The sequence below is a fragment of the Thamnophis elegans genome, chromosome 2 (genome assembly GCF_009769535.1).
Source record: "Thamnophis elegans isolate rThaEle1 chromosome 2, rThaEle1.pri, whole genome shotgun sequence".
NCBI classification, from domain to species: domain Eukaryota; kingdom Metazoa; phylum Chordata; class Lepidosauria; order Squamata; family Colubridae; genus Thamnophis; species Thamnophis elegans.
The window spans coordinates 33656067-33683503 of record NC_045542.1 but is presented as its reverse complement, the minus strand read 5'-3'; the positions used below and the strand labels follow the sequence as shown (position 1 = coordinate 33683503).

The 27437-nt window shown below is 43.9% G+C and overlaps 1 protein-coding gene across 1 annotated transcript in view; it reads right to left on the bottom strand.

The window, feature by feature from the left end:
- The window catches only part of ANKFN1 (ankyrin repeat and fibronectin type III domain containing 1), a 138022-nt gene that overhangs the window by 70283 nt on the left and 40302 nt on the right, over nucleotides 1-27437 (bottom strand). The window contains exons 6-7 of the mRNA XM_032210279.1: nucleotides 10405-10502; nucleotides 7232-7322 (exon numbers count right to left, since the gene is read on the bottom strand). Of these exons, the coding sequence (XP_032066170.1) occupies nucleotides 7232-7322; nucleotides 10405-10502 (189 nt within the window). The remainder of the gene's footprint in view (nucleotides 1-7231; nucleotides 7323-10404; nucleotides 10503-27437) is intronic.

Genomic DNA, 27437 nt, shown 5'->3' with positions numbered 1-27437 from the left:
CACTAGAGCTTCAGCCTCAGCTGCCTGATCTAACCAGCAGCTTTCAAGACATGTTTGCCAGAGCGTTGGCCCAGGTTATGGCTTCTAGCTTAACTCAGCAGCCACAGGGTCTCAGGAGCAGGGCCCCCCAGGATCCCCCCAGAGGGCTGAGCGATCGCCCTAGCACCTCGGCTGCAAGGGAAGCCAGGTCTCCCTCCCCATCCACGGCTAGTGAGGCATCCGACCTCGAGGAAGGGGAACTAAAGGATGTGGGGTTTTCGGAGGATGAGGTCCCCCAGGGGGAGGAGGATTCCACTGTAGCGGGCCTTTTCCCCCCCCTCCTTGTTCAGCTCCCTTTTACGCAAGGCAGTAGCCACAGCTGATCTGGATCCACCCTCGGATCCCCAACCCGCAGCTGAGTCCTCGGGCAAGGGCAAAAGCAAGAAGAAGAAAGGGCCCTTCCATAGGCCCCCCGTAGCTAAGGAAGAAATCCCCACCCCAGATATGTTTATGGAGGTGCTCAAATCTCAGTGGGTAAAGCCAGGGTCTTTTCCAACCCCAGGGGGGAATGAAAGAAGTTTTTATAATCTTAACCAAGCCTTTGCCCAAGCCTTGCAGGTTCCGGAAGTGGATAACCCGGTGGCAACCTTGGCATCTTCCTCAACGGTCGTAGCAGGAGACACCGCTAATTGCCTCAAGCCTGAGGATAAGAGAGCAGACATTGTTCTGCGCAAGACGTTCCAGGCCATCACCTGGGCTATCAGAGCGGCCGCCTCTGCCTCCTTTTTTAATAGGTCCACGGTCCTGTGGCTGGAGCAACTGAGGGATAGGACCCCAGCCTCTGAAGTGCGACTCCTGCAGGACATCTCCAAGATGCTTGCGGCAACGCAGTTCTCGGCGGACGCCACCTTGGACGCGGTAAAGTATGCGTCGCGTGCTATGTCTTCTTCAGTTGCTTCTAGGTGACTACTCTGGCTACGTCACTGGCAGGCGGAATCCCGAATGAAGTGGCACCTAACCGGCGCGGATTACACCGGGGACAGGTTATTTGGGACGGCGCTGGAGCCTCTCCTTGTGGAGGATAAAAACAAGCGGAAGATCCTCCCGTCAACGAACAAGCGGTCGGATTTCCGCCATGCACCGTACCCTAGGAGGACCTCCTACAGACCACCTGAGGGAGACAGCCAAGGCCAGAGGTACCAAAACCCCAGATTTCAGAGGCAGGGGGATAGACAATTTCAGAACAGATTCAGGGGCCAACACCAGGGGAAGCGGCCCTTTCGTGGAGGAGGCGGTCGTCCCTTCCGCAGATTCAAGTGATCCGCCCCCGGATCACCCCATCGGCGGTCGCCTCTCCATGTTTGCGGATGCCTGGGAGCATATCACATCGGATGAGTGGGTTCTCCAGACGGTAAGGCTCGGGCTTCGCCTGGAGTTCCGCTCCCTTCCTCCCAGTAGGTTCCGCACCTTCTCCTCCTCCTCAGACCCAAACAAGAGGGCCCTTAAGGCCAAGGCCTTTAAACATCTCCTCGACATCAGGGCCATCGAGAGGGTCCCATTGGGGGAAAAAGGGTCAGGATTTTATTCAAACCTCTTCCTAGTGCCCAAAAGCTCAGGGGGTTGGAGAGCCATCCTGGACCTTAAGTTACTCAACTCCAGGGTGGTATACCGTAAATTCAAAATGGCTTCTCTAAGATCCATCCTGGAGGGCATCCGGCCGGGCGACTTCCTTGCCTCCATCGACCTTACAGAGGCATACCTGCATATCAGGATCGCCCCGGAACACCGTAAGTTTCTGAGGTTCTCCCATGAGGGGGACCATTTCCAATACAGAGCCCTGCCCTTTGGGTTGGCCTCAGCCCCCAGGACTTTCACCAAGGTGCTAGCTGCAGCTGCTGGTCACCTATGTTCCCTCCCTGTCCGTTTATTTTGTTACCTTGACGACATACTCGTCCTGGCCAGGTCCTCTGCTTCAGCTGCAAGGGATCTGAATACTACCATCGACACTCTCAGATCCCTGGGGTTCTCCATTAACCTGGAGAAGAGCCACCTCGTGCCCTCCACCAGGCTGCTTCACCTAGGGTCCATTATCGACTGTGTAGCGGGGGAGGTGTTCCTCTCTCAGGATCGTAAGGACAGCATCGTTAAGATGATTCATGAGGTTCGCAAGTCACGCTCTGTCCCTGTAGTTCTTCTTTCCAGGCTCCTGGGAAAGTTCATCTCGTGCATAGGGATCATCCCCTGGGCCCGACTGCACGCCAGGGAGCTCCAGTGGTTCCTGCTACCACATCAGAAGTCCGGGACAAGCGACGCGACCTTCAAGATCCGAGTATCACCCCAAGTGCTTCTATCTTTCCACTGGTGGCTGTCCCCAGGTCTGAACAGAGGCTGCCTCTTCAGAGATCCACCAAGAATGACGCTCACCACCGACGCAAGCCTCTTCGGCTGGGGGGCCCACCTGGAGAACCAGATCGCCCAAGGTCGGTGGACTCCAACAGATCTAAAGCACAACATCAACTGGTTGGAGCTCAGGGCCATCCACCTAGCCCTCCGACACTTCAAGGACATGGTCAGAGGTCAACACATCCTAGTCCTGACAGACAACGTAGCGGCCAAGGCACACGTGAACAGACAGGGAGGCACCCACTCCAAGGCTCTCCGTGACGAGGCGCTGCGCCTGGGTCACTGGGCAGAGAAACACCTGGCGTCCATCAAGGCGGAGCACATCTCCGGAACAGAGAACCATCAGGCAGATTGGCTAAGCAGAGAGACGATCGACAACGGAGAGTGGCAACTCCATCCCTCGATCTTCCACAGGATCTGCGAGAGGTTCGGCCATCCGACGGTGGACCTGCTTGCGACACCGCACAACGCCCAGCTACCAAAGTTCGTCTCGAGGTTTCCGACCCCGGGAGCCATGGACACGGATGCCCTACGCTGCAGCTGGCCACCAGGTCTTCTCTACGCCTTTCCCCCCCTTCCCCTCATCCCCGGGGTTCTGAGGAGGGTGGTAGCAGAGAGGGCAGATCTGATAATGGTGGCTCCCTTTTGGCCGCGCCGCCCCTGGCTGGCAGATCTGGTGGACCTGTCCACAGCTCCTCCCTGGAGGATACCAGCAGGGGAGGTGACGCTTCACCAGGGATCCCTAGAGCACCCAGACCCGGAGTGGCTCCATCTGACCGTCTGGCGCTTGAGCGGGAACAACTGAGACAGGCTCAGTTCTCCGAGGAGGTCATCAAGGTGGTAGAGGCATCCCGGAGACAATCCACCACCCGCATCTACAATGCCTCGTGGGTGGCCTTCTCAGACTGGTGCCGTGGTAAAGATATCTGTCCTACGACTGCCTCGGTTCCTCAGGTTCTGGACTTCCTCCAGGAGGGTCACCAGAAGGGCCTCGCCACCAGCACCCTTAGGCGTCAGGTCTCCGCTCTTTCCACAGTCCTAGGGGGGGTGAACGCTCCCCCCCTATCTCAACACCCGGTTCTCAGGCGTTTTCTCAAAGGGGCGGCGAATTTGAAACCCTCAGCGGTCCATCGATTCCCCTCCTGGGATCTTCCCACAGTCCTCCAGGCTCTAACGGAGGCTCCGTTTGAGCCTCTGAAGGAGGTTTCCCTCCAGCTCCTGACCCTTAAGGTCGTTTTTCTGGTAGCCATCACTTCAGCTAGAAGGGTCTCAGAGATCAATGCCCTTTCCAGCAGAGCAGACCTCTGCACCTTCCTAGAAAACAGGGTCGTCCTCAGACTCGACCCTTCTTTCATGCCCAAGATCAACTCCCCCTTCCACAGAGGGTTAGAGATCATCCTTCCGGATTTCTGTCCCCATCCCTCCGGGGAGAGGGAGAAATCCTGGCATAAGTTAGATGTTAGAAGAGCCCTATGCATCTACCTGAAACGCACGGCTCCCTTTCGACGATCAGAGGCCCTCTTCGTGTCCTTCCAACCTTCCACCCGTGGGGCTAAGGTCTCCTCGGCCACCATCAGCAGATGGATCAGAGCGGCCATATCTCAGGCCTATCAGGCTCGGGGCCTCCAGGTCCCACAGGGTATCACAGCACACTCCACTAGAAGTGCTGCCACCTCAGCCGCCTGGTCTTCCCAGGCTCCCCTAGAAGAGATTTGTCGAGCGGCCGCCTGGGCCTCCCCGTCTCCCTTCATTAGACACTATAGATTGGACGCCTACGCCTCAGCGGACGCTGCCTTCGGCAGGAGGGTCCTTCAGGGCGTCCTAGACACGCAAGGGGGCTCAGGCCCGTCCATTCCCTCCCAGGACAACTAACTTTGGTATGTCCCAATGGTTACTCCTCCCACACTTTCTCTTCGGAAACTGGCAGTTGGACTTACCTGAACTGCATGTTTCGACGAGAAGTGTGGGAGGAGTCACTTCCCGCCCGTTATGGCGACCTTCGCCGTGAAGCAGGGCCTGAGCACGTCCAGGTTCAAGCAACCGCTAGGAAGAATTGGTATTGGCTGTTTCTTTTTGCTTCCTTTCAGATACCGTTCAGATGTTCGGTTAAAGTGGCTAGCCACCGGACCAGCAGGAGGTGTGGCTTCCAAAGATTTCCTCAATCTCCAATAGGCAATCAAGATTAGGTTAATACCCAATGGTTACTCCTCCCACACTTCTCGTCAAAACATGCAGTTCAGGTAAGTCCAACTGCCATTCTCTGCAAAGATAAGTGAAGATGCCCATTTCTATTGCATCCTCAAATCTTCACAAATCAAAATAAGCCATTTTCCTGTGGAATCAGAAAACTGGATTTTCAGAAAGGCTGGTAATCTAGAAATAGTTACATTTTATGCTGACTTTCCTATCATATAGCTTTGGAATGAGAGTTGCTGAATGATGATCTATGCTAGAGTTCAGCAGATTTTGTTGATTTTCTGTTTTGCTGGCATCTCTACAAACTGGACAATTATAGTACTGAATGTTTGTTTATAAAATACAAGAAAACGTTCAGGTCCTTTCATCTTAGCTACCAGATTCTCTGTATTCCCATTTTTGCATAATTCTGGTGTCAGTTAAACAATAACAATAAACCTTCAACTCTCGCTGTGTGGGTCTATGTTAGTGTGTGTGTAGTTCTTTAGCCCCCGCACCTCTCTTTCTGCAATTTTGTATGTGCATTGTATTTTATGGAAATTGACAAAAAAAGAATCCAAAAAACTAAGAAAGAGATGAAGGGAAAACAAACCATTCTTTCCAAAGTCTAAGTATCGTGCTATCTATCTTTCTGAAATTTGTAGCTTCCAACATGCAAGATGTTTACATCTTTTATTTCAGCAATAAGATATATCGCTCCCATAATTTCCATCCTTCTATTGCTCTTCTTTGTGCAATAGGACTTTCTTGTCAACTGAGCAAAAACCAAGAACGAAAAAACAAAATAGTCTTGAACTGCTGGAAAGAGTTGGTGGGGACACTGAAATTACTGGATGCCACACGGGGCAGGAGAAGTAAACTAAAACAGAACTTTCTTTGAGAAAAGATACATGTGAAGAATACACTACAATCTACCAACCATGTGAAACTAGAAAAACAATATGGTAAGTGGAGAGAACCTCTTCAGGATTCTATTCTAGAGAGTCCTGAACAAAACTGGAACTGTGAGCAGCAATGCTGGAGAGAATATCTATGACAAAAATAAACTGTTCTCAGTGATCACATATAAACAGTTCCCAACTGCAACTTATTAGACTTTCAGGCATAAGAAATTATTCTAATGCCTGATTAAAAGATGGTGGGAACAAAGAAAGTCAGCATGGGCACAATCAGAATCATGATTTATAAACATCAGAATGTCAGGAAGGAAAGACATACTGCACAAAAATACACCTCCAGGCATTTTTGTAATATTCTGATTTTTTTTTCAAATGACAATAGGAACCTAATTAACTGTTTAAAGAATGGATTGGTAATGGATAAGAGTCACCAGAGCATGTATTTTACTGTGCATTATAGGATCAGATCAAACGTCACTTCTTCAACTCACTTTGTCATGATGCCAAAAATCTCGCAGATTATTCAACAGAACAAAAACAATCCTTTTCCTCTGTCCTGCAATCCCTTTGCATCACCTTTTGCATGGGCCATAATGGGATGAGAAAAATCTTCTAATACCAATACAGTATTATGTGTCAGAGTTCCAAATAACACCTCCAACGAAATAAGAATCCAAGAAGTTCCTAAAAGTTCCATTTTATTTGAGATGTCATATTGGCATACCTGGGAAAACCCGAATTTGAAAGCTTCCAGGTTTTCCCCACCCAAATGAAAGTCCAAGTCCCTACCCAGCACCCATATGACCATCTCATGGCCCAATCAGGCACCGTCCCAACTGGAGATGCCTCCTAGTCACACTCCTCCAGGTGCAGGGTGAGATGTCCTTGACTCTCTAAGAAAGGAATGCTATTATAACTATATATCTCCCATACTCCATACAATCCCCCTTCCTATTTCCCTACAGCACTAAATGTGACAGGCCTGAAGGCCCAATGCAAAAGATGGCTTTCAGGCCTGCCATTATGTTTGTTTCTCTCAACTACCAATCACCAGTTTCCGAAGAACTGGGGATATTAATTGAAAGTTCTGAATTGGTTAAAATTTTTATACATTTGTCAATGAAAGTTCTCAGTCATCTAGATAGAGCTGCCTGGAAGTTGAGTCATGGCAACAAATTACTTGAATAAGCAGTGAAACGTTTCAAACCAAAGAAGAAAAGAAGTCCAGTTACTATGACTCAACTGCCAGACATGTATATCCATTCATTTTTCTTCCCTCTTCCTTCTCTGTCTAATTTCTTCCCTTAATTTGAGAGAAAGAGAAGGAGAGAGAGAGAGAAAGAGAGAGAGGGGGAGGGAGAAAGAGGGAGGGGGAGAGAAAGAGACAGAGAGTGAGGGAGTGAGAGTGAGAAAGAGAGAGAGAGAGAGAGAGAGAGAGAGAGAGAGAGAGAGAGAGAGATGGAGCGGGAGAGGGAGAGGGAGAGGGAGAGGGGGGGGAAAGAGAGAATTAACTAAAATCATTTAATCAGACATTTAACCCTGTAGAGATTTAGCCACTTTTAAACATTTTGTTTCTTGCATCATTTTACTAATTTTTTACAAGGTGATTTTTTTTTATGAGATAGTGAGTGAGTGAGTGAATGAATGAGAAAGGGAGAGAAAGAAAGAAACAAAGAAACACACACACACACACACACACAGAACAAACACTGGTTATATAAGTGTAACATCAACAGCGAAAGCTCTTAACCTACTAGAAGGAGAAGCACAGCAAGGTGAGGAAATCTGAGGCTGTCCCCAGCCTTTCATGTTATGGGCGTACACTTGGACATAATATCTTTGGCCCTGTAAATGAAAAATAAAAGACAAAACTTCAAGTTTACATACATGGCTAAGGTACATTTTCTGAAGTAAGTCACATCATTATGCAGTAGCAAAGATGAATATACTCTGTTTCCCTGAAAATAAGACCTCCCTGGATAATAAGCCCAATCGGGCTTTTGAGCGCATGTGCTAAGATAAGTCCTCCCCCCAAAATAAGCCCTCCCTGAAAATATTGTAACATAGCAGCAGCCATGAGGTGACCATGCTTACCGCCTCCTGCACCTCAAAAATAATAAGACCTCCCAAAAAATAAGGCCAAGCACTTATTTCAAGGTTCAAAAGAAAGGAACTTTCTTTCAGTAGTGACAAAAGCACATTTTTCTCCTGAAGCTATTGATATTGGGATGTGCCAATTTGGTCAGAGCTTCAGCTCACGCTATTCAACAGAACAAATAGCATTTGAAACATCTTATTGTTGTTATTTAGGACAAATTCATGTCAGACATTAGTACCTTGATATCAACTACTTGAGCAGATCTCCACTCCAATTGGGATTATCTAACAAGGTGGCAAATGAGGCCAAGAACAATGTGAAGAAAAGAAGAAAGAGAAGAAAAAAGGAGGAGGAGGATCACGCAAGAATAAAAACCTGAGAAAAGGCAGAGAGAATGCTTTCTTTTTTTCTCTGCTCTTACTGGCCTCAGCCTCCTTTGCCTCTTACTGGAGCAATTAAAAAACACATGGGTTCTAAGTAGCTGTGGAGAAGACATTTAACTTTTTCCTCCTCTGCTCTGTTACTGAGGAAAGTGAGGGAAATGGTACAGTACTAGCTTTGGGGGGGAAATAATCAGTGAGCATCTTCTAAAACAAATATACAATTTTGAAAGAGAGTTTTGCCTGTAAACCACAGGAGCAAAAGAAAAGATTAAAATCTCACTTCTATCTGGTCTGATTCTTTTAAGTATTGGCTTCTCATCTTTTGGGACACATTAGATGCAAAATGCATTTCGTATAATGTACTTTGGGCCAGAACATTCACCTATCCCTAAAAATTACCCACCTCAATTTTAATGTTGTTCAATTTTGCATCTTCTCTTTTACAAGTTTATTTCTATATTTTTATTAGCATATAAACTCAGCAAAAAAGTTCATATTTTCACAGTTTTTTGAAAATATATTTTTTCCTTATACAAGCACACCCATTTGCAACTACTTTTCCCTAATATACTATATATCCTTTTCCCTTTGATATGCTCATTTTGGGATGCCCTTGTAAAATGCAACATTTGCATTTTGAGATTTACGATACATAACACATAATTTTTAAATTTAAGTTTTTCAGAAGGAATAATAATTTGGGGGAAGTGCAAATTGAAAAACCTCATTAAAAACAACAACAAAGCAATTGTTAGCCTTTACTTCCATTCTTATCCCATTTAAAACGTATAAGTTTGGTATTGATTTGTAGTATACCCTCCCCAATCACAAATCTCTCTTTTTTTTCTAGTCAGTCTAGAAAAAAATTGAAATTTACTCACCCTGCCCTTTATCCCTGTCAAAATTTCTTTCATTCCCCAAAACAACCTCTCTCATCAACTGTTCTTTCTTTGTTTAAATACTTAACTGCTGGGCATTGGGAACATCAGTAGATCAGCTGAAGAGGGAAAATATTTTGGAAATTGAGAAATGTAGAAGTAAATCTTGAAATTTCTCCTGATCGATATTTTAAAATCTAAGCCAAAAAGACAATTAGGGAATGCCATTTTTTCTTATCTAGAGAGTAACAGTATAAATCCACAAGGCTCATATCCAAACTAGGGATACTGTATATAATTTTGAATAAATCCAATCTTCTTTATGCAGGACTGATGTCATATTCCAGCTACTTAAAATGAATGAATGAATGAATAAATGAATGAAGATTCTTAGCCATTCAAGTTCATGGTTGTCTCAAATGTGCTTTTTTCAAAAGGTAACTGGACTATGTTTTTTTTCTTGAGGAAGAAGACATTTTACTCCTCACCCAAGAAGCTTCATTAGTTTTGACTGGATGGTGGTGGGGAATCTTATTTCTTTGCAGTGATCCGGTCGTTAGCACTCTCTCTGAGAACCATTGAAGCTACCTGGGGGTTTATTTGTGTTCTCAGGTTCACTTGAAGCTCTTATAAATGGTCCTAATGAATTACTCTATTAAATATTGGCCACAAAGCATAAATGGAAGCCTAACTTGGCACAAATCCAATGTTTGAAAACATCTTATTCAAACTTGGAATATTAACGTCAGAATAAACTTCAGTGCAGGTAGCAGCAATACAATCTAAATTCTTAGTTTGTAAGCAGTTTTAAAATCAGCAATGTTCCTGTCCTGATTCTGACTCCCTGGGATTTGCCGTAGTCTAAACCCGTTATAAATTGAATGTAATGCTGACTGGATGTATTGTAAACATTATAGGCTTGGAGATGATAAACATGTTTTTATTTAGTCATTTTGTGAACAGAGAATGTACTTGATTTATTTTATTTTTTTGATAAATTAATTTCTGTTGCTGATATTGATGCTGTTCTATTTTGCTTTCTTTTATTACCAACCAAATCCACATTCCGCTGCTTAGGAAGGACCAACGTGGAGGTAAATGTATTCACTCTCAACAGATTGTCTGTCAGGAGATCATTGGATTGCCCATCTTCCACCCACTTTTAATCTTTATAAAAACATACTTCTCCCCTTTCAAGTTAGTGCATCCAGCGACTTTTGTTTCCCCAGTGAAGCAGTGAAGACAGAATTGTTATTTTAGCCATCAGACATGGAGTCAGGATTGAATCTCTCAAAGCCTTTGATCTGCCCTAAGATTAGCCCCTGATCCATGGCATGGCCGGCTTTCAATCCAGTCTTTTCTGATCTCTCCTCACTAATATAGCAACTCGCACAAAAAGCGATGCAGCTTTCCCGCTCTTTGGTGATTTGGGAATGCTGGGTGCCAAACAGAATGTGTTTAATGACTTGCCAGAGAAATGACACTCAGCTGCTTCTCTCCAGCAGAGACTTCTCCTAGCATTTGAGACAAAAAAAAAAGGCAATTTGAATTAACAACTTTTAATTTACCATTGTGAGGCCGGTAATAGTGCATCTCAAAGACTGAAGGTTTTCCATTATGATCTCTCCGACCAAAGGAGAAAAGTCTTCGGAACAGCTCCATTCCACTAGAAAAGAAAACCAAAAAAGGGGAAGGTCAGATTAGCCTGGGTTGCTTCAGGAGGAAGTCTGTAAATGCTAAAGCACTTCAAAGCAATTTTTGCCTTCCAATTTTCTGAAGTCATTTTTACTTTTTTAAAAATTTTACAAAATTACACAATCTTATGCAATCTCCGATGGCCTGGGCAGAAGCCTAGTTGCAGTCAGTGGGATTTATATTTAAGATATCTATGAGATGATACGATAAGCCTAGCAAGTAAAAACCCAAAAACAAACTGCAGCTGACAGATAAAATTATTAAAGTAATACCTAAAAGATAAAACATAAGAGAATAAGTTATATTTAGTTGGACTTCAGTTCTTATCTTTATAGTTACCATTTCAGCTTGCAATACTGGGAGGTGGGAAAAGATGGAAGTAGAATCCAAAACATTTAAAGATTGGAAAATGTTTGCTTGATGCCTATTGTAAATTTATCAGATCTGGGCTGCAAAAATTCAGATAACCACTAGATATCAGCAAAAGTTTTCTCTGCCATCATCTAGTAACCTCTAAATTTCCACTGCCCAAATCTGGTACCACGTCTAAAGAAAAAACACAAGTTAAATGTAAACACGAATGGGAAAGGAATTCCATAAGGCATTACCACCAAGAAGGCCTCTTCTCTGAGAGATCCTTCATGTAAATTAAGTGCTACCTTCTCTTGTATCCTGGCCAAGAGCAGTGATACATTTCTTCTAACAGAAGAACGTCATTGGAAGGGACATTGGAGGTCTTCTTCTCCAACCTCATGTCCAAGCAGGAAACTCTATACCAGTGATGGCTAACCTTTTTTTTTTTGTTGCATGCCGAAAGTGCTCACGCTTGCGCACAACAGCATGTGTGCCCACACCCTTAATGCAATGCGCACATGATCCCCCTGTACGTCCTCCCCCACACATGTGTGCAAGACCCCCCCACATGTGCCCCACCCCTGCACATGTGTGACCCCCCACACTCCCCCGTGCATGCGGCCCACCCCCCTTGCCCATTTTTGGCTTCCAGATTAGTGCAGGAGAACGTCCAGGCCCCAAAAGGGGTGCAGGGGGGCCGTGTGCAGCTCCTGTGCCCTGTTTTGGGCTAGAAGGCCTCCTGCACCAATCTGGAAGCCAAAGTGGGGTGCAGGGGTGCTGCACGAGGCCCCAAAATGCAATGCAACTGCCCCCATGCATGGGCCCTTTGTGCACGCATGTCCCCCACATGCACACCCCACCACATACAACCCAAAGACCAGCTGGTTGGTGGAAGGAACACATGCATGCACGGTGGAGCTGGGCTGGGGCGACAGCTGGCGTACCTGCAGAGAGGGCTCTGAGTGCCACAGGTTCGTCATCATGGCTCTATACCGGGGTAGTCAACCTTTTTATACCTACTGCCCACTTTTGTATCTCTGTTAGTAGTAAAATTTTCTAATCGCCCATCAGTTCCACAGTAACGGTGATTTATAAAGTAGGGAAGTAAATTTATTTTATAAAATTTATAAAGCAGAGTTACAGCAAACCCCTACCGCCCACCATGAAAGCTGGAACGCCCACTAGTGGGCGGTAGGGACCAGGTTGACTACCACTGCTCTATACTATTTCAGACATATTACTGTCCAATCTCTTTTTTAAAATCTTCAGTGTTGGAGCACCTACAACTTCAGGAGGCAAGTCGTTTCACTGATTAATTGTTCTATATTACGCTTCTTATGGGACTTTAGCTCTAAGTCCTTCTTCCAAAAATTGGCCCTCTTCAAACCTACTATGAGAAGTAATTACATCCAAATTCAATAAAAATTAGCTTTTCTCTCTTAACCTTGCAAGGCTTTAAAAACATGAGTATCAGTGACTTCACTAAGAGCCACAGCACTATCTCCAGCCAGCACTACAAAAGGCTGTTAATCAAACATCTTGTAGGGGTTCTCTCTTGCATAGCTGCCATTCATTATAACCTGCCAGTAAGTGTCATTATATTTGATGGCTTTTCACATTTTCCATTGTAAACCACAATTTTTCTGGGCTTTATAATGTTCACTGCATTAAATCACCTAAAAGCAAAGCTGGCTACACAAACTGCCAAAATAGACAGGTTCCATTACAGTGCCAGCATAAATTGGAGAAGACCATCCTAGTTGTTTAATGTCAAGCAAAAGGAATGTGCTGTCTTGTCAGAAGACCTGTACTGGGTGGGGGAGGGGGAGAAAGCCTACAATTTGAGGCCATTCTTCATTGTACATGATATAAATGTGCAGAGCAAGAAGAGGAAGTAATTAGGAAAATTCTGATTTGTGCTGAATTGGATAAATTGACATGGGAATTGAAGAATAAAGATGAATCAGAATATTATAAGAGCTGAGATAAATTTTATCGATGGTTGGAACAAAAAAGGAAAGACCCCAAAAAAGCAATGACTAAGATTTATAGAAAGAGATTACAATAACAGTGAAAATGCAAAGCAACATGGTTGGAAAGACAATATTTTTATATTTGTAAATACTAAATAGACCAATTGCAAATAAGTATGGTGGTCATAATGTATAACTTTATATTTTAGTATGTATGACAAAGATTTTTCCAGGATGATTACACTGTGTCCAATGTTTTCATTTGTGTTCAATAAAAAACTTTTTTAAAAAAGATAGAAGTGTGCAGTGTAGGTGACTGATAGAAAGGAAAGGAAGCAATACTTCAAGAATAATCAAGAGATGAGATATATTTTAGTAAATTTGGGCCAAGTGACTAGAAATCAAAGAAAAGAGGAGAAAATAGGGAAGTAAAAGAATATAAAATGTATGATTTTTAAAAAATGTTTGCTATTATAATCTTAAAGAACAACTGTTGCATGCCCTATGCGTTTCAGAATCCACCTTAAGTCAAATGTCATAGAAAACAACAATGGGCCAATGTTGTGGCCCAGCAGGAGCCGTTGGAGCTGCCACCAGACTCCGACAGCGAGGGGCCCTATGAGTCGGCCCTGGAGGATGTGGAGGACCCTGGACAGGGTTCCGACTCTGAGCAGGGCTCAGAGAGACTGGTTGGCCACCAGGTGGCACCTGAGCCTTGGATCAGTGGGGAGGAGACAAGGGAGAGTGATCCAGAAACCAACAGTGAGTTGTTCTGGGATGCACGCCGTCGAAGAGCTACTCAGCATCAAGAACAATTATGTAATTACAGGAGGTAATTACACTCAGCTGATGGTCATTAGGCTCCTCTCCAGACTATAAAAAAGACTGCTTGTGCCACGCCCTTCTTGCAGAAGTCAACACTTTGACTAAAGAGAAACTAACTTGGCAGGCTGGATTGCTGCTAGAGTTGGTCTGAATTGCTGCCAAGGTTTGTTGGATTTGCTGCCAAGGTCCTTATCTGTTTGTTTACTTGGCTTTCAGCCACCAAGATTCTGGTCTTGTTATTAAAGGACTCTCATTAAGCATGTCTCGGCTTTCTTTACTGGACGGAGGAGGGGTCAGAACAGGCCAATATCAATGGGCTTGAATTAAAGTAATATGAATACAGTGGTTTAAGAGAATATCCATTACAGGCTAAGAATATCTAAAAAGCCTCTTTCAAGTCTGATTTTTAAAGGAATGGGCTGATGAATTTTGAAAAGGAAAGATAAAGCCAAAAATAATGCATTTAAAATAAAGAAAATCTTTTGCCTATCTGTAGTATGCTCAATTTTTTTTTCTTTTTCACAAAACTTTCCTGGGATTAGAGATTATCTGTTAGACATACAGCATTTCTTTTTAAGCTATATTAATTATCTCTTATGAAAATTGTATCCTTTTTATGGTTGATAGGCATCCCTCCTCAAAGGGATGACCTTACTATGTCGGCTTTTCTTGCTTATCAGAAACAGAAAAGAAAATCACTATGGTTTATTTAGAGCTTGATTTTGCTCATATTAAAGCAGCAACATTCTTCTCCCAACCACCTCCAATTGTCTTGAAAATCAGATCTTTTTTGCTACTGAACATTTCATTAGTACTGTATTGGACAGATAGAGAACAGGGCTCCTAGACAGTGACTTTTATCACACAAACAGCTTGAGAACAGAGATAAATTCGCCATTCATAAATTCACACACATTCAATTTTCAAGCTACTAAGATTGTTGAATGAGCAGGAACAAAAACAGCTAAGGAAGTGACTGAAGCCTGGGAAACATGCCCCTCATCAATCAACAGGAGTGCTGATTTATCACCAGTATTTAGAAGGTGAGGGCTGCGCAGCACAAGCAAATGACAACTAACAACTTTAAAACCAGCCATCAACACATTCTGATCAAAATCTTAAAAAATCCACATACAACAGACACCATATAAATACCACACATAGAACACTACACATTCTGCTAGAAAGAGGTTTTAGGCTCCAGCACAAGTCCAAAGCCTCAGGAAATAAAACCTCTGGTCCCAGTGACCGACCCAGATTGGATCCTGCAACATTATCCTGGGACATGTATATGTGCCTTCAGTCATGATAAATTCATGGGATTTTTCATAATAACTGAAGGACAATTTGGTGCTAAAATAAAAAATAGTATCCGAGTATCTGATGGGATAATCCACACAACTACTGTCATAAGGAGCAAAGCAACAGCCAAAGAATGCAAATTTGCCTCTGAAGAACAACATAATTTTGAATTCCTCCCCCATCCCTCCAACCCACATCTTTTCCAGCTGTTTCACAGAGGATTTCAACTCTCCTCTTGTCTGCCATGATGAAAATGTAAAAAATGTAAAAAGAAAAAAGCAAGAGCTGCTGAAGTAAGGCTGGGTTAGCTGCTGCCAGAGCCTCCAATGGATGACTCTGCTTAACTGTTTTAAAAAAGCCTCTAAGCGCCCTCTACAGGATGAGGCGAGAGAACCACGTGCCTCATCTACATAAGGATTTTTTCGCCTTTTAACCCTTGCTTAACTCTGCTCAAGTGATCATAAAGATAGACTAAAGGAGGCACGTGGTTCTCCCGCCTCCTCCTGCAATTAAGCACTAAGCAGAGTCATCCACTTGACTCTGGCAGCAACTACTTCAGCCTTTTTCCTTTTAATTTTTTTTTCTTTTCATGATGACAGTGGTGAGGCCCTGCCGCCCCTGCCTCCCCTGCCTGCACGTCACTGATATATACATACACACACACACATATACATACACATACGTGTGTGTGTGTGTGTGTGTGTGTGACTGATTTGAGATTTAAGTTAATTTCAAATAACCAACACAACTGCTGCAAATACATTGAAAATTCCCTCGTTCTCACACATTAAAAAAATATAAAGATGATTCAAAGAAAGATGTAGGAAACCATTCTCAGGCCATAGATTTGTAAAAGATATCATCAAAATATACAAGAAACAAAATATATAGTGCTAATTGGAAAGCCATTGTCATGCATGTCAATTGAACAACCTCTGGACTCATAATAAAGCATGGCCTACTTGACTCTTGAGGGTGACAATGAATGAACTATAATGCTAAGACCAGAAATAAAATAACAAAGTCTTGATATATATGTTTTTTCTTCAGCACTTCTGATAAAACATACCTCCCTGGCACACTCTGGTTAGTCTCTGGTTTGTTCTGCCATGTCAATCTGTGCAGTATGAATCTTGTTAGCAGTATAAAAATCCTATGCTTTGCCAACTCATTGAACATTTTCAGGAGAAAAGCTTTTGGGAGGAATTCCATTCTCTTAGCTAATTCTAGCTTATTTGCCAACAGAAAATAAGCACCAAGTGTGGGTATTGGCTTGATTTATCACCTCACTATGTCATAGTACAAGAAGTATAGGCTGAATTTTAAAAAGACATGGCCCTAGTGATGCAGCCAGTGAAGTTTAATAGGTTAAGACAAACAGTTCTGTACAATTTCACTCACCATGCCATTTGTGGGGGGAAAAACCAGTTCATAAGTTTATATCTTCTCCAGGCTTCAAATCTAATTTTAAGAATTAGGTTGGAGAGAAGATTTTTTTTTGAATAAGAGCTCTTTTAATGAAGGAACTGTTTTGGTCTCCCAGAATGTATTTTATGCCAAAATTGTATGTTCCACTTCAATTTCCCAACTACAACATACATACTCATCCAGTACTCCCTCTCCCCCGCCCCCACTCTCTCCATTGCCCGGACCATGACAAATTTTCTGTAACTTCTAAAGGCACTGTGTGTTATGATGAGATGAGATACTGACCAAGAAAAGATTCCAGAATCACTTCAACTGTAAATCTGGATAAGCTTAATAAGTATTGGAGAACATGGAAATATTGAGACTAAATTGGGTTCAAGTTATTTTTCTTTAAAGAATCTGTGCAAAAGCTGATGACTGCATAAAGGAGGCGTGTCCAACACATGAACCATGGGCCACATGTGGCTCCATAAGAGTTGTTCAAAAACATTTTCCGTGGTCACATGGCCAGCATGGCTACATGCCAAGGGTGGACGGAACATTGTTACCTTCCCACCAACGTGGCACCTATTAACCTACTTGCATTTGCTTTTGAATTGCTAGGTGGACAGGATTTGGAGGAGGAATGGGAGCCCACCCTGTTGCATGGCGCTCGGGTCTGAACTCAGGCTGTCAGCTCCAGCTGACAAACTCAGCATCTTTAACCACTGAGCCATCATACCCTCCTGTTATTTAACTATTGTATGTTATACATTAATTATACAATATATTTTATATATGTCCAACACAATTCCTCTTTACCCAATGTAGCTCAAGAAGGTTGGACAACAATGGTATAAATCATTTAATCTTTTGCCTCTTCTGAGAGACTTATTTCCTGGGCAAAGTCCCCCTGGGAATAGGGCGGCATATAAGTCTAATAAACTAACTAACTAACTAACAAAGAAAAAATTGGCCTATTTCTCTTTCTCCATTTCAAGATGAAGCATATATCAAACTGACAATGTATCTGAAGCACTTATAACTTACTGTGTAATACTAATGTTAGTTCACACATAACTAGATGAACAGACCCACAAAACCAACTTAGCAACTACAGTATTTTGCCTAAGATTTCCATGGTTATAGGTTTTAAACCTAAATCCCTACTGTCTATCCTCCTCTGCAAGGTGAGAACGTTTTCTTCACCAAATCCCTTTCTCTGCCAAATAACAGTACAGGTATAAACTTCCCATGCAATGAAACATTTTTTTTATCTTTTTCAGAGGTGCTTCAAACGACATGTTCCAAAATGGAGGCCTTTCTTGACAGGAGTACACTGAGTATTCCTGCTATTTTTTTCCCCCTGCCTAACAAAATCCTTATATACTTGCTAAAACACAGCTACTGAAGATGGTGCTTGGGGATCAAAGAAATTCTCTCCTCAGCATGGGGTCTTTTAAGCTGTGAAATCTTACTTTCCCTGACAAAGCACTGACTTTCAGCTGAAGAATGAAAACCAGAAGCCTCCGAGACTAGAGAAAGAGGTCAGGGTGGGAACAGCAAGCATAAGCACCAAAATAAGCCTTTTAATATCAATAATTATTATGTAATGGCACAAGGGAGCAATTTTACTCAGAATTAGGCTACTCTTTTATGACATTATCTATCTGAATAAATAGGATAATACAAGGAATGGCAAATCAATCTAAATCAGTGTTTCTCAACCTTGGTCACTTGAAGATGTCCGGACTTCAACTCCCAGAATTCCCCAGCCAGCATGGCTGGCTGGGGAATTCTGGGAGTTGAAGTCCAGACATCTTCAAGTGGCCAAGGTTGAGAAACACTGATCTAAATCCATTCAGTATTAGGACGCTATATTCTATCAAATGTTTGCTACATTGGTTAAAAGAAATTCTTAGTAATTACTATAATGTATATATAATAATTGCCAACATGATTGCCAACATGTTCGCCAATGTCTGATGACAGATATGGCACAAGAAGAAGCAGATATGTTTTATATGAATATTTGTCTATTACACTCTGACTTGTATGTACGGTTGGTTCAAAGATGCATATTTTATTTTTAGTTATCCAAAATATGTATATGTCCAAACGTAATGGGACTTGTGGGGATGTGTATATGACAACAAATTATCTTTTATAAATAATTATGCAGTACAGGTAGTCCTCAACATATGACCACAGCTGAGGCACAACATTTTTGTTGCTAAGAAAGACAGTTGTTAATTGAGTTTTGCTCTATTTTACGACCTTTCGTGCCATAGTTGTGTGAATCACTAAAGGTGTTTGGTTAATAGGAGCTCACTGTGCCTCAGATAGGCGGGTGTGAGTCCCTTTTTGTGAAATGGGGCCTTGGAGTTCAGGTGGGCCTTTTTGTTAAGTACCTGTCTCCCTGCTACGTTTCATTGGCCCTGCCGGAGCTTCTTCATGTGTTAGCTGGATTGGCGGTTGATTTCCCCAGGCTTATGATCCTGGGGGATTTCAATCTGCCTTCCATTGGCAAGACATCTGAGTCAGCTCGGGAGTTCATGGCTTCCATGACGGCTATGGACCTAACTCAGTTAATTCAAGACCCCACCCATAATGGGGGACACACGCTCGACCTGATTTTGTCTCTGGGCAGTGGATGAATGATCTAGATTTAGGGGATATTTCTATCCAACCCTTGTCATGGTCGGATCATTTCCTCATCAGGCTTGACTTCCATACTGCTACCCCTCACCGCAGGGAGGCAGAACTGACTAGATGGTTCCGCCCCAGGCGCCTGATGGACCCTGAAAGGTTCCTGATGGAGCTTGGGACTTTTCCTGAATCCCTTGCTCACAACTCAACTGCAGCCCTAGTGGAAGCCTGGGATAGGGCGGCCACTGGGACTTTGGATCGTGTTGTGCCTTTGCGGCCTCTGACCCGGTGTCGATCCCGGGTAGCTCCCTGCTTTACCGAGGAGCTCTGGGAGATGAAACACCAGAAAAGATGCCTAGAGAGTGGTTGGAGGGCCAGCCGGTCTGAATCTGATCGAACACTAGTAAGAATTCATATTAAATTCTACTTAGTGGCGATAAAAGCGACAAAACGGCAACATTTTTCCGCTCTTATTGCATCCACAGATAACTGCCCAGTTTACGGTGACCCGCTCCTTACTTAACCAAGGAGCTTGCAGGGTAGGGCTGAAGAATTTGTTCAGTATCTGCAGGATAAAATCACTCAGATCCAGACAGGCTTGGACTCTGATTGGGTAGATTCGGGCGAGTCGATGGGGATGAATATTGTGGAGACCATCTGGGATGAGTTTGATCCTGTGACCGCCGAGGGCATGGACAGGATTATGGGGAGACTCAGTGCTGCCACTTGTGTGCTGGACCCGTGTCCCTCTTGGTTAGTCTTGGCTTCCTGGGAGGTGACACGAGGCTGGCTCCAGGAGATTACCAACACTTCATTGAGAGAGGGGTTCTTTCCCACCGCCTTGAAGGAGGCGGTGGTGAGGCCTCTCCTTAAGAAGCCTTCCCTGGACCCAGCTTCTTTAGCCAACTATCGTCCGGTCTCCAACCTTCACTTTGTAGCAAAGGTTGTCGAGAGTGCGGTAGCATGTCAGCTTCCCCAGTCCCTGGATGAAGCTGTCTACCTGGATCCGTTTCAGTCGGGTTTCAGGCCTGGATACAGCACGGAGATGGCATTGGTCGCATTGGTCGATGATCTCTGGCGGGCCCGGGACAGGGGCTGCTCCTCTGTCCTGGTCCTATTAAACCTCTCAGCGGCTTTCAATACCATTGACCATGGAATCCTACTGCGACAACTCAGGGGGTTGGGAATGGGGGATACCCCAGGGGTTGGTTCTCTCACCTCTCCTGTTCAACATATATATGAAACCACTGGGTGAGATCATCCGTGGTTTTGGGGTACGGTATCATCAATATGCGGATGATACCCAACTTTTCATCTCTACCCCAAACCACCCAAATGATGCCCTTGACATGATGTCCCGATGCCTGGAGGCTGTGCGGATCTGGATGAGAGGAACAGGCTCAAGCTCAATCCCTCCAAGACTGAGTGGCTGTGGTTTCCGTCATCCCGATTTGTGCATCTTGTTCCATCTTTGATGATAGGGGGAGAAATTTTAGCCCCCTCAGAGAGGGCCCGCAATCTTCCTAGATACACAACTTAGTTTAGAAGAACACCTGACGGCCGTGACCAGGGGGGCCTTTTACCAGGTTCGCCTGGTACATCAGTTGCGCCCCTTCCTGGATCGGGATGCTCTGTGCACAGTCACTCATGCCCTCGTCCTTTCTCGCCTGGACTACTGTAACGCTCTTTATATGGGGCTGCCCTTGAAGAGCACCTGGAGGCTTCAACTGGTCCAGAATGCGGCTGCGCAGGTTATCATGGGGGCACCTAGGTGCTCCCATGTTACACCCCTTTTAGGCGGCCTGCACTGGTTGCCAGTTGTCTTCCGGGTACGATTCAAGGTACTAATTATGACCTTTAAAGCGCTCCATGGCTTAGGCCCAGGGTACCTGCGAGACCACCTAGAGTAGCCTCCCACCATTTATTTATTTATTTATTTATTTATTTATTTATTTATTTATTTATTTATTAATTTAATTTAATTTAATTTAAAACTTTTATATGCTGCCCAATCCCAAAGGACTCCGGGCGGCTTACAAACAAAATATAAAAAACATAAAAACAATACAATTTAAAACAACAATCATCCATCAAATTCAGTCTAGTCGGGGCCGCATCTCAATAGTTAGGTCAACAGCCCCAGGCCTACCGGAACAGCCAAGTTTTTATGGCTTTCCTGAAGGCCATCAGAGTGGGTATGGTCCGGATTTCCAGTGGAAGCTGGTTCCAAAGAGTCGGAGCAGCCACCGAGAAGGCTCTCCTCCAAGGGCCCGCCAGCCGACATTGTATGGCCGACGGCACCCGAAGGAGGCCCAATCTATGGGATATTACTGGTCGCTGGGAGGTATGCGTCAGCAGGCAGTCTCGAAGGTATCCTGGCCCTAAGCCATGTAGGGCTTTAAAGGTGATAACCAACACCTTGAATTGAGCCAATAGACAGCCAGTGCAGCTCACAGAGGATAGGTGTAATGTGGGTGTACCTCGGCACACCCACTATCACCCGCGTGGCCACATTCTGAACTAACTGCAGTTTCTGAACGCTTTTCAAGGGTAGCACCATCCAGTGCGATCCCACAGAGTTGGCCTACTCAGGGTGTCGTCGGCCAGACAATATCGGCTAGCGACCCCCAGGGGGAGAGCCTTCTCTGTGGGAGAGCCTTCCCTCTGGAATGAGCTACCCCTGGAGCTTCGAATAATCCCCAACCTCCAGCCCTTCCGACGCACCCTAAAAAGTTGGCTTTTCCAGCAAGCCAGCCTGGCCTGAACAAAACAAAATAAATTATTGATCATTGTTAATTTTAATTTGAATTTTTTTAAAGAAATGTTATTGTCAATTCTAATTGGGTTTGTTTGGGATATTCTATTTAATTTTTTTAAACTTTTGTATTATGTGTTTCTTTTAATGTTGTATGCTGCCCTGAGTCCTTGGGAGAAGGGCGGCATATCAATCTAATAAACCTAAACCTAATAACATAGTTATTAAGTGAATCTGGCTTCCCCATTGATTTTGCTTGTGAGAAGGTTGCAAAAGGTGATCATGTGACCATGGGACACTGCAACAATTATAAATATGAGCCAGTTGCTGGGCACCCAAATTTTGAACACATGAACATGGGAATGCTGCAACAGTGTGAAAAACAGTCATAAATAACTTTTTTTCAGTTGTAGCCTTGGATGGTCACTAAACAAATAGTATACTACCTGTGTATACCACTTAGAACTAAACATTACTACAAAGTGATTGCTAGCAGATTTCACAAATTATATAGCATTACATTCATGTGGTGAAAGCTTCTATATTGGAGGTTGATCAGAGGGCATCATCTGAAAACAAAGGCACGACACATTAATTCTGCAGTGCAACCCTTATCAGGGACGTGCAGTCACTAGAGGCAAGGGAGGTGGAGCCTCCCCAGTCTCCTGAGAGAAAGGAAAGAGTTTTAAATATTTTTTTTAATGAATTAAAGCCAGGATAGTTGCTACCAGATTTCAAGTCACAGTGGCTTGGTGTCTGCTCTCAGTGTTAACTAGGAGGAGGCCAGAGAACTCGGGGCCTCTTTTGCTTAAGGAATTTTTTGCCTTTTAAAAGTTAAGGCAGAGTTAAAAAGCAAAAGATTTAATATGCAAAAGAGGCACTGATTCTCCCGCCTCCTGATCTGGGAGCAGCGAATCATGTCTTGCACTTGAGTGACTGCGCAAGTGCAAGGGTGATTCTGGAGAGGTTTTTCTTTCATCAGCCGCCATTTCTTCTGCAGCCAGCCCAGCACTGAGCGGGGAGGAGGAGGAGGAGGAGGAGGAGGAGGAGGAGAGCGGTGAGCCCTTGTGGCTGGCTGGGGAGGGACTCACCGCTCTTCTCCCAGCCAGCCAGCCACTCACCCCCACCCAACCTGCTCCCTGCTTGGCCAGCCGGCCGGCCGGCACAAAGACTCACCCCTCTTCTCCTCCCAGCCAGCCAGCCAGCCACCCCCACCCGACCTGCTCCCTGCCTGGCCGGCCAGCCGGCACAAAGACTCACCGCTCTTCTCCTCCCAGCCAGCCAGCCACCCGACCTGCTCCCAAGAATGTCAGCGGGGACGGAGGAGGCAGGGGCGAGGCGACAGAGCGCGGCAGCGGCGAGAAGCAACACCCCCGCCGCTGTGTCCGACAGGCATCTTGCGTTTATGTTCATCATAAACGAGAGACGCCTGTCGGACACAGCGGCAGGGACATTGCTTCTCGCCGCTGCCGCGCTCTTGCCTCACCAACGGTATCCCTCACCGCACGTCACTGACCCTTATGATAGCATTTCTCTAGCGGTTCACCTCCAGCCTATAAAATCAGCAGAATTATGTCAGTCAGTTGGATTGCCTGAATGGGAGGAAGTAAAGAAGAATCATGATCAGGTTGCTTTGGCTTTAAAGATACAGATAAACAGAGTTGGAAGGGACCTTGTAGGTAATCTACTCCAACCCCCCCCCACCCAAGCAGGAGAGCCTACACCATTTCTGACAAATGGCAGTCCAATCTCTTCTTGAAAGCTTCCAGTGATGAAGCTCCCACAACTTCCGAAGAGTGGCAACTAGACATCCTAAACAGAGCCCTTTGCATGTCTTCCTTTTGGGCAGCTTAGAAGAGCTTTCCCTAACCTGCCACCCTCTGAATGAGTTAAATCTCAGAATTCTTTAATCAGCATGGCCTAGAGGCCAGACCTGGGGAGAAAATAGATACTACCACTCTCAGTGAATTTAAATAAGATGCATGTTTTTATTTAGGTTTTAAGATATATTGTGGAAACATTAGCATGCCATAGTTCTCAACTGGTATGCCATGACATATAGCCATGGGTTGATGTATTACTAGGGTGGCACAAATGCTATTTTTTCATTTTTTGCATTATAGCAACAGCAGTAGCAATAACAATAGTGCTTAGGCTTATGTGCCGCTTCATAGTGCTTTACAGTCCTCTCTAAGCAGTTTATATAGTCAGCATATGGCCGCCAACATTCTGGGTCCTCATTTTACCAACCGCAGAAGGATGGAAGGTTGAGTCAACCTTGAGCCAGTAAGAATTGAACTTCTGGCAGTGAACTTAATTAGCCTGCATTACTGCATTCTAACCACTGTGCCACCATGGGTCCTGCTTATGTTTATTCTATTCTATTCTTCAGGTGTGAATATACAGACAGACAGACAGACAGACAGACAGACAGACAGACACACACACACACACACACACAGAGAGAGAGACACATGAATATATATATTCACCTTGAACCATTTCCTACATGTTTAAAAATTCTTATATATGATTAATTTTCTGGTGTGCCTCAAAGCAATGCTATATTCAATATTATGCCATGGATTCAAAAAGATTGAGAACCACCGGTGAGAGAATGACCAAAGCATTATTATCCTATTTTCTACATATGCACAAATGACTGAAAAGGGTCATCCTATGTATGTTTGCAAAGCTGAGTCTCCTAAAATTTCAGAAAAACCATTTTCATATCTAATAAGACAACAAGGACATTCCCGAGAAATTGCTTTTAAAATTGAGGTGTAATAGCAATTCCATGTGGTTTTAAAATACTTAATTAAGTCATGTATATTTGAACTAGGACTCATTAATATAATTGCATTGTTTTAGACTTTCTAAATGTCTAAATGTCACATTCCCTTGCAGTAAAACATTATAACAAAGCTCTGATGGTTATTCCCCATTGCTAAGTACAGTACCTAAAACAGAATTCTTTGAATCAGACAGATAGAGGGGAATTTCAAAATGTTTTTCCTATTAAACCATTGATGTACTTATTTATTTTAAGTCACACCATATTGTGAATAAAGTCCTTGAAGTAGATTCCAGAAACAGATAAAACTATAACAAAAAATAAAAATAAATATTCTAAAAGTCAATTACTCTCAATTTCCCACATGCTATCATAAGCCCTTAAGTTTTCTTGACTTGTATTTGTAAAGAAAATTCATGTTCTAAACATTGGTTTGTGTAAAATCAGCTGGGAAAGGAAACCAGAGCTCTGTGCACAATTTTTCAAGTAGAAAATGATGTTTTGTTTTGAGCTTCTAGGGAAATGATTTCAGTTGAGTATACTCTGATGGAACAAAACATGAATTGATTTGATGGCCACAGGGAACACTGGAACATCTTGCTAATTTTTCTTTCACTCCCTGGCTAAGTGAATAGGTGGAATGAAAAAAAATCCTGTACAGTGTGTGGGAGATCAAACAGGTTCTTGATGTGCCTTGCTGACAATTTTGTCTTATAAAAGGTAGAGGAGGGAACCAGCGGGGCAGCTATATTGGACTTAATTCTCACTAATAGGGATGAAATGGTTGAGGGAGAAGAAGTTATAGGAACCTTGGCAGAGATTAACCATATCAAACTTGAATTCACCATAATGCAACCACAGGTAAGTGAACCAAGCCAGACTATTGTTTTAGGTTTAGGTTTAAGTTTATTGGATTTATATGCTGCCCTTCTCCCAAAGGACTCAGGGCGGCATACAACATAAAAACGCATATTACAAAAGTTAAAAGAAAGATTAAATAGAATATCCAAAAAACCCAATAGACATTTACAATGAGATTTAGAAATTAAATTAAAATTAACAATTAAAATTAATAATTTATTCTATTCAGGCCAGGCCAGCTTACTGGAAAAGTCAACTTTTTAGGGCACGTCAAAAGGACTGGAGGTCGGGAATTATGTGAAGCTCCGGGAGCAGCTCATTCCAAAGGGAAGGCGCTCCCACAGAGAAGGTTCTCCTCCTGGGGGTCGCCAGCCGACACTGCCTGGCTGATGGCATCCTGAGTAGGCCAACTCTGTGGGATCGTACTGGATGGTGGGAGGCTACCAATGGCAGTAGGTGGTCTCGCAAGTACCCTGGGCCTAAGCCATGGAGCATTTTAGACTTTAAGAAAGCAGATTTCAACAAGCAATTTGTCTATGGTGCATAAGCTCTCGGTATATATACAATAGTGATAGATCATTATCATAGTCATTGTAAAAACACATTCATCATAAAACATTAAATGGTCTAAATGGGGTAGAAGAAGAACTCAGAAAATTTGCAGACAATGCCAAGTTGGGGGAAGAATAGGTAAGACTTTAAAATATAGACTCACGATTCAGAAGAATCTTGACACATTTGAGTACTGGGCCCTATCCAATAAGAGGCAGTTCAGTGGTAAGATACCATAAGTAAGGTCTTCACTTAGGCAGGAAAAACCAAATGTATACGTTTAGAATAGGCTGGTACCTAGCTTAACAGTAGTAACTGTGAGAAGGATACAGATGTCCTAGTGAACCATCACTTATGAGACAGAAGTGTGGTGCAGCTGCCAAAGCCAATGCAATCCTAGGCTGCATCGACAGAGGGATAACATCAAGATCATAAGAAGTGATAGTACCGCTTTATACTGCACTACACTTGGAACACTGCATTCAGTTCAAGTCACCACAATTCAAAAAAGATGCTGAGACCCTAAAAAGTCTGCAGAAAAGAGCAACTGCCTGGGCTGGCACCAGTTGGTGAAGGCGGTCCATGTCATGTCGTAGATGCGGGTGGTGGATTTCCTTCTGGAAGCCTCCAGGGTGCTGATGACTCTGGAAGAGATCTGGGACCCCCTCAATTGCTCCTGCTCAAGCGCCAGGCGGTTAGATTGAGCCACTGATGACAGGGACCTGGGAGAGAGTGAACCACGGGAAGTGGCAACTTCATCCCAGCATCTTCAGGAATCTGAGGAACGACTGAGAGAGTTATTCTAGCCTGTTGACAGGAAGAATTACGAGTGATATGATAGCTGTTTTCCAGGGTTTGAGAGGCTATCACTGAGAAGAGGGGATTGACTTATTCTCCCCTCAAACATCAGGGGACAGAACAAAAAGTAATGTGTAGAAGCTTGTCAGAGGTCCAATTTAGAACTAAGGAGAAATTTCCTGACAGCGAGAACAATTAATCAATGGAACAGCTAGTTTCCCAGAGTTCTGGGTGCTTTTTCACAGGCGATTTTAAAGAATAGACTGGACAATCATTTGACCTTGATGAGATAAAGTCTGCTGCCTTGAGCAGAGAGAGTAGGAGTAGAACATCTCCCAGGTCCCTTCCAGCCGTATGATTCTACATTCCATGTTTTATGATATATACTGCCAGCAGCCAGTCAACTTGCAGAATATAGTAATTGGGGGAAACACTTCTTTAAAAATGAAAACAAATCCTCACAGGCACAGCTCTACCCCCTAGGAAATCCCTGACTTTAATTTAAAATCTATTATCAGATACTTCTCCCTTCACTCTCCGCAGATCCCGAGACTCTGAGCCAACACCTTGACAAGATAAAACAGATAATTGTTTTAACTTTCCAATGCGGTGGTACCATTACTGCCTGAAGATAAA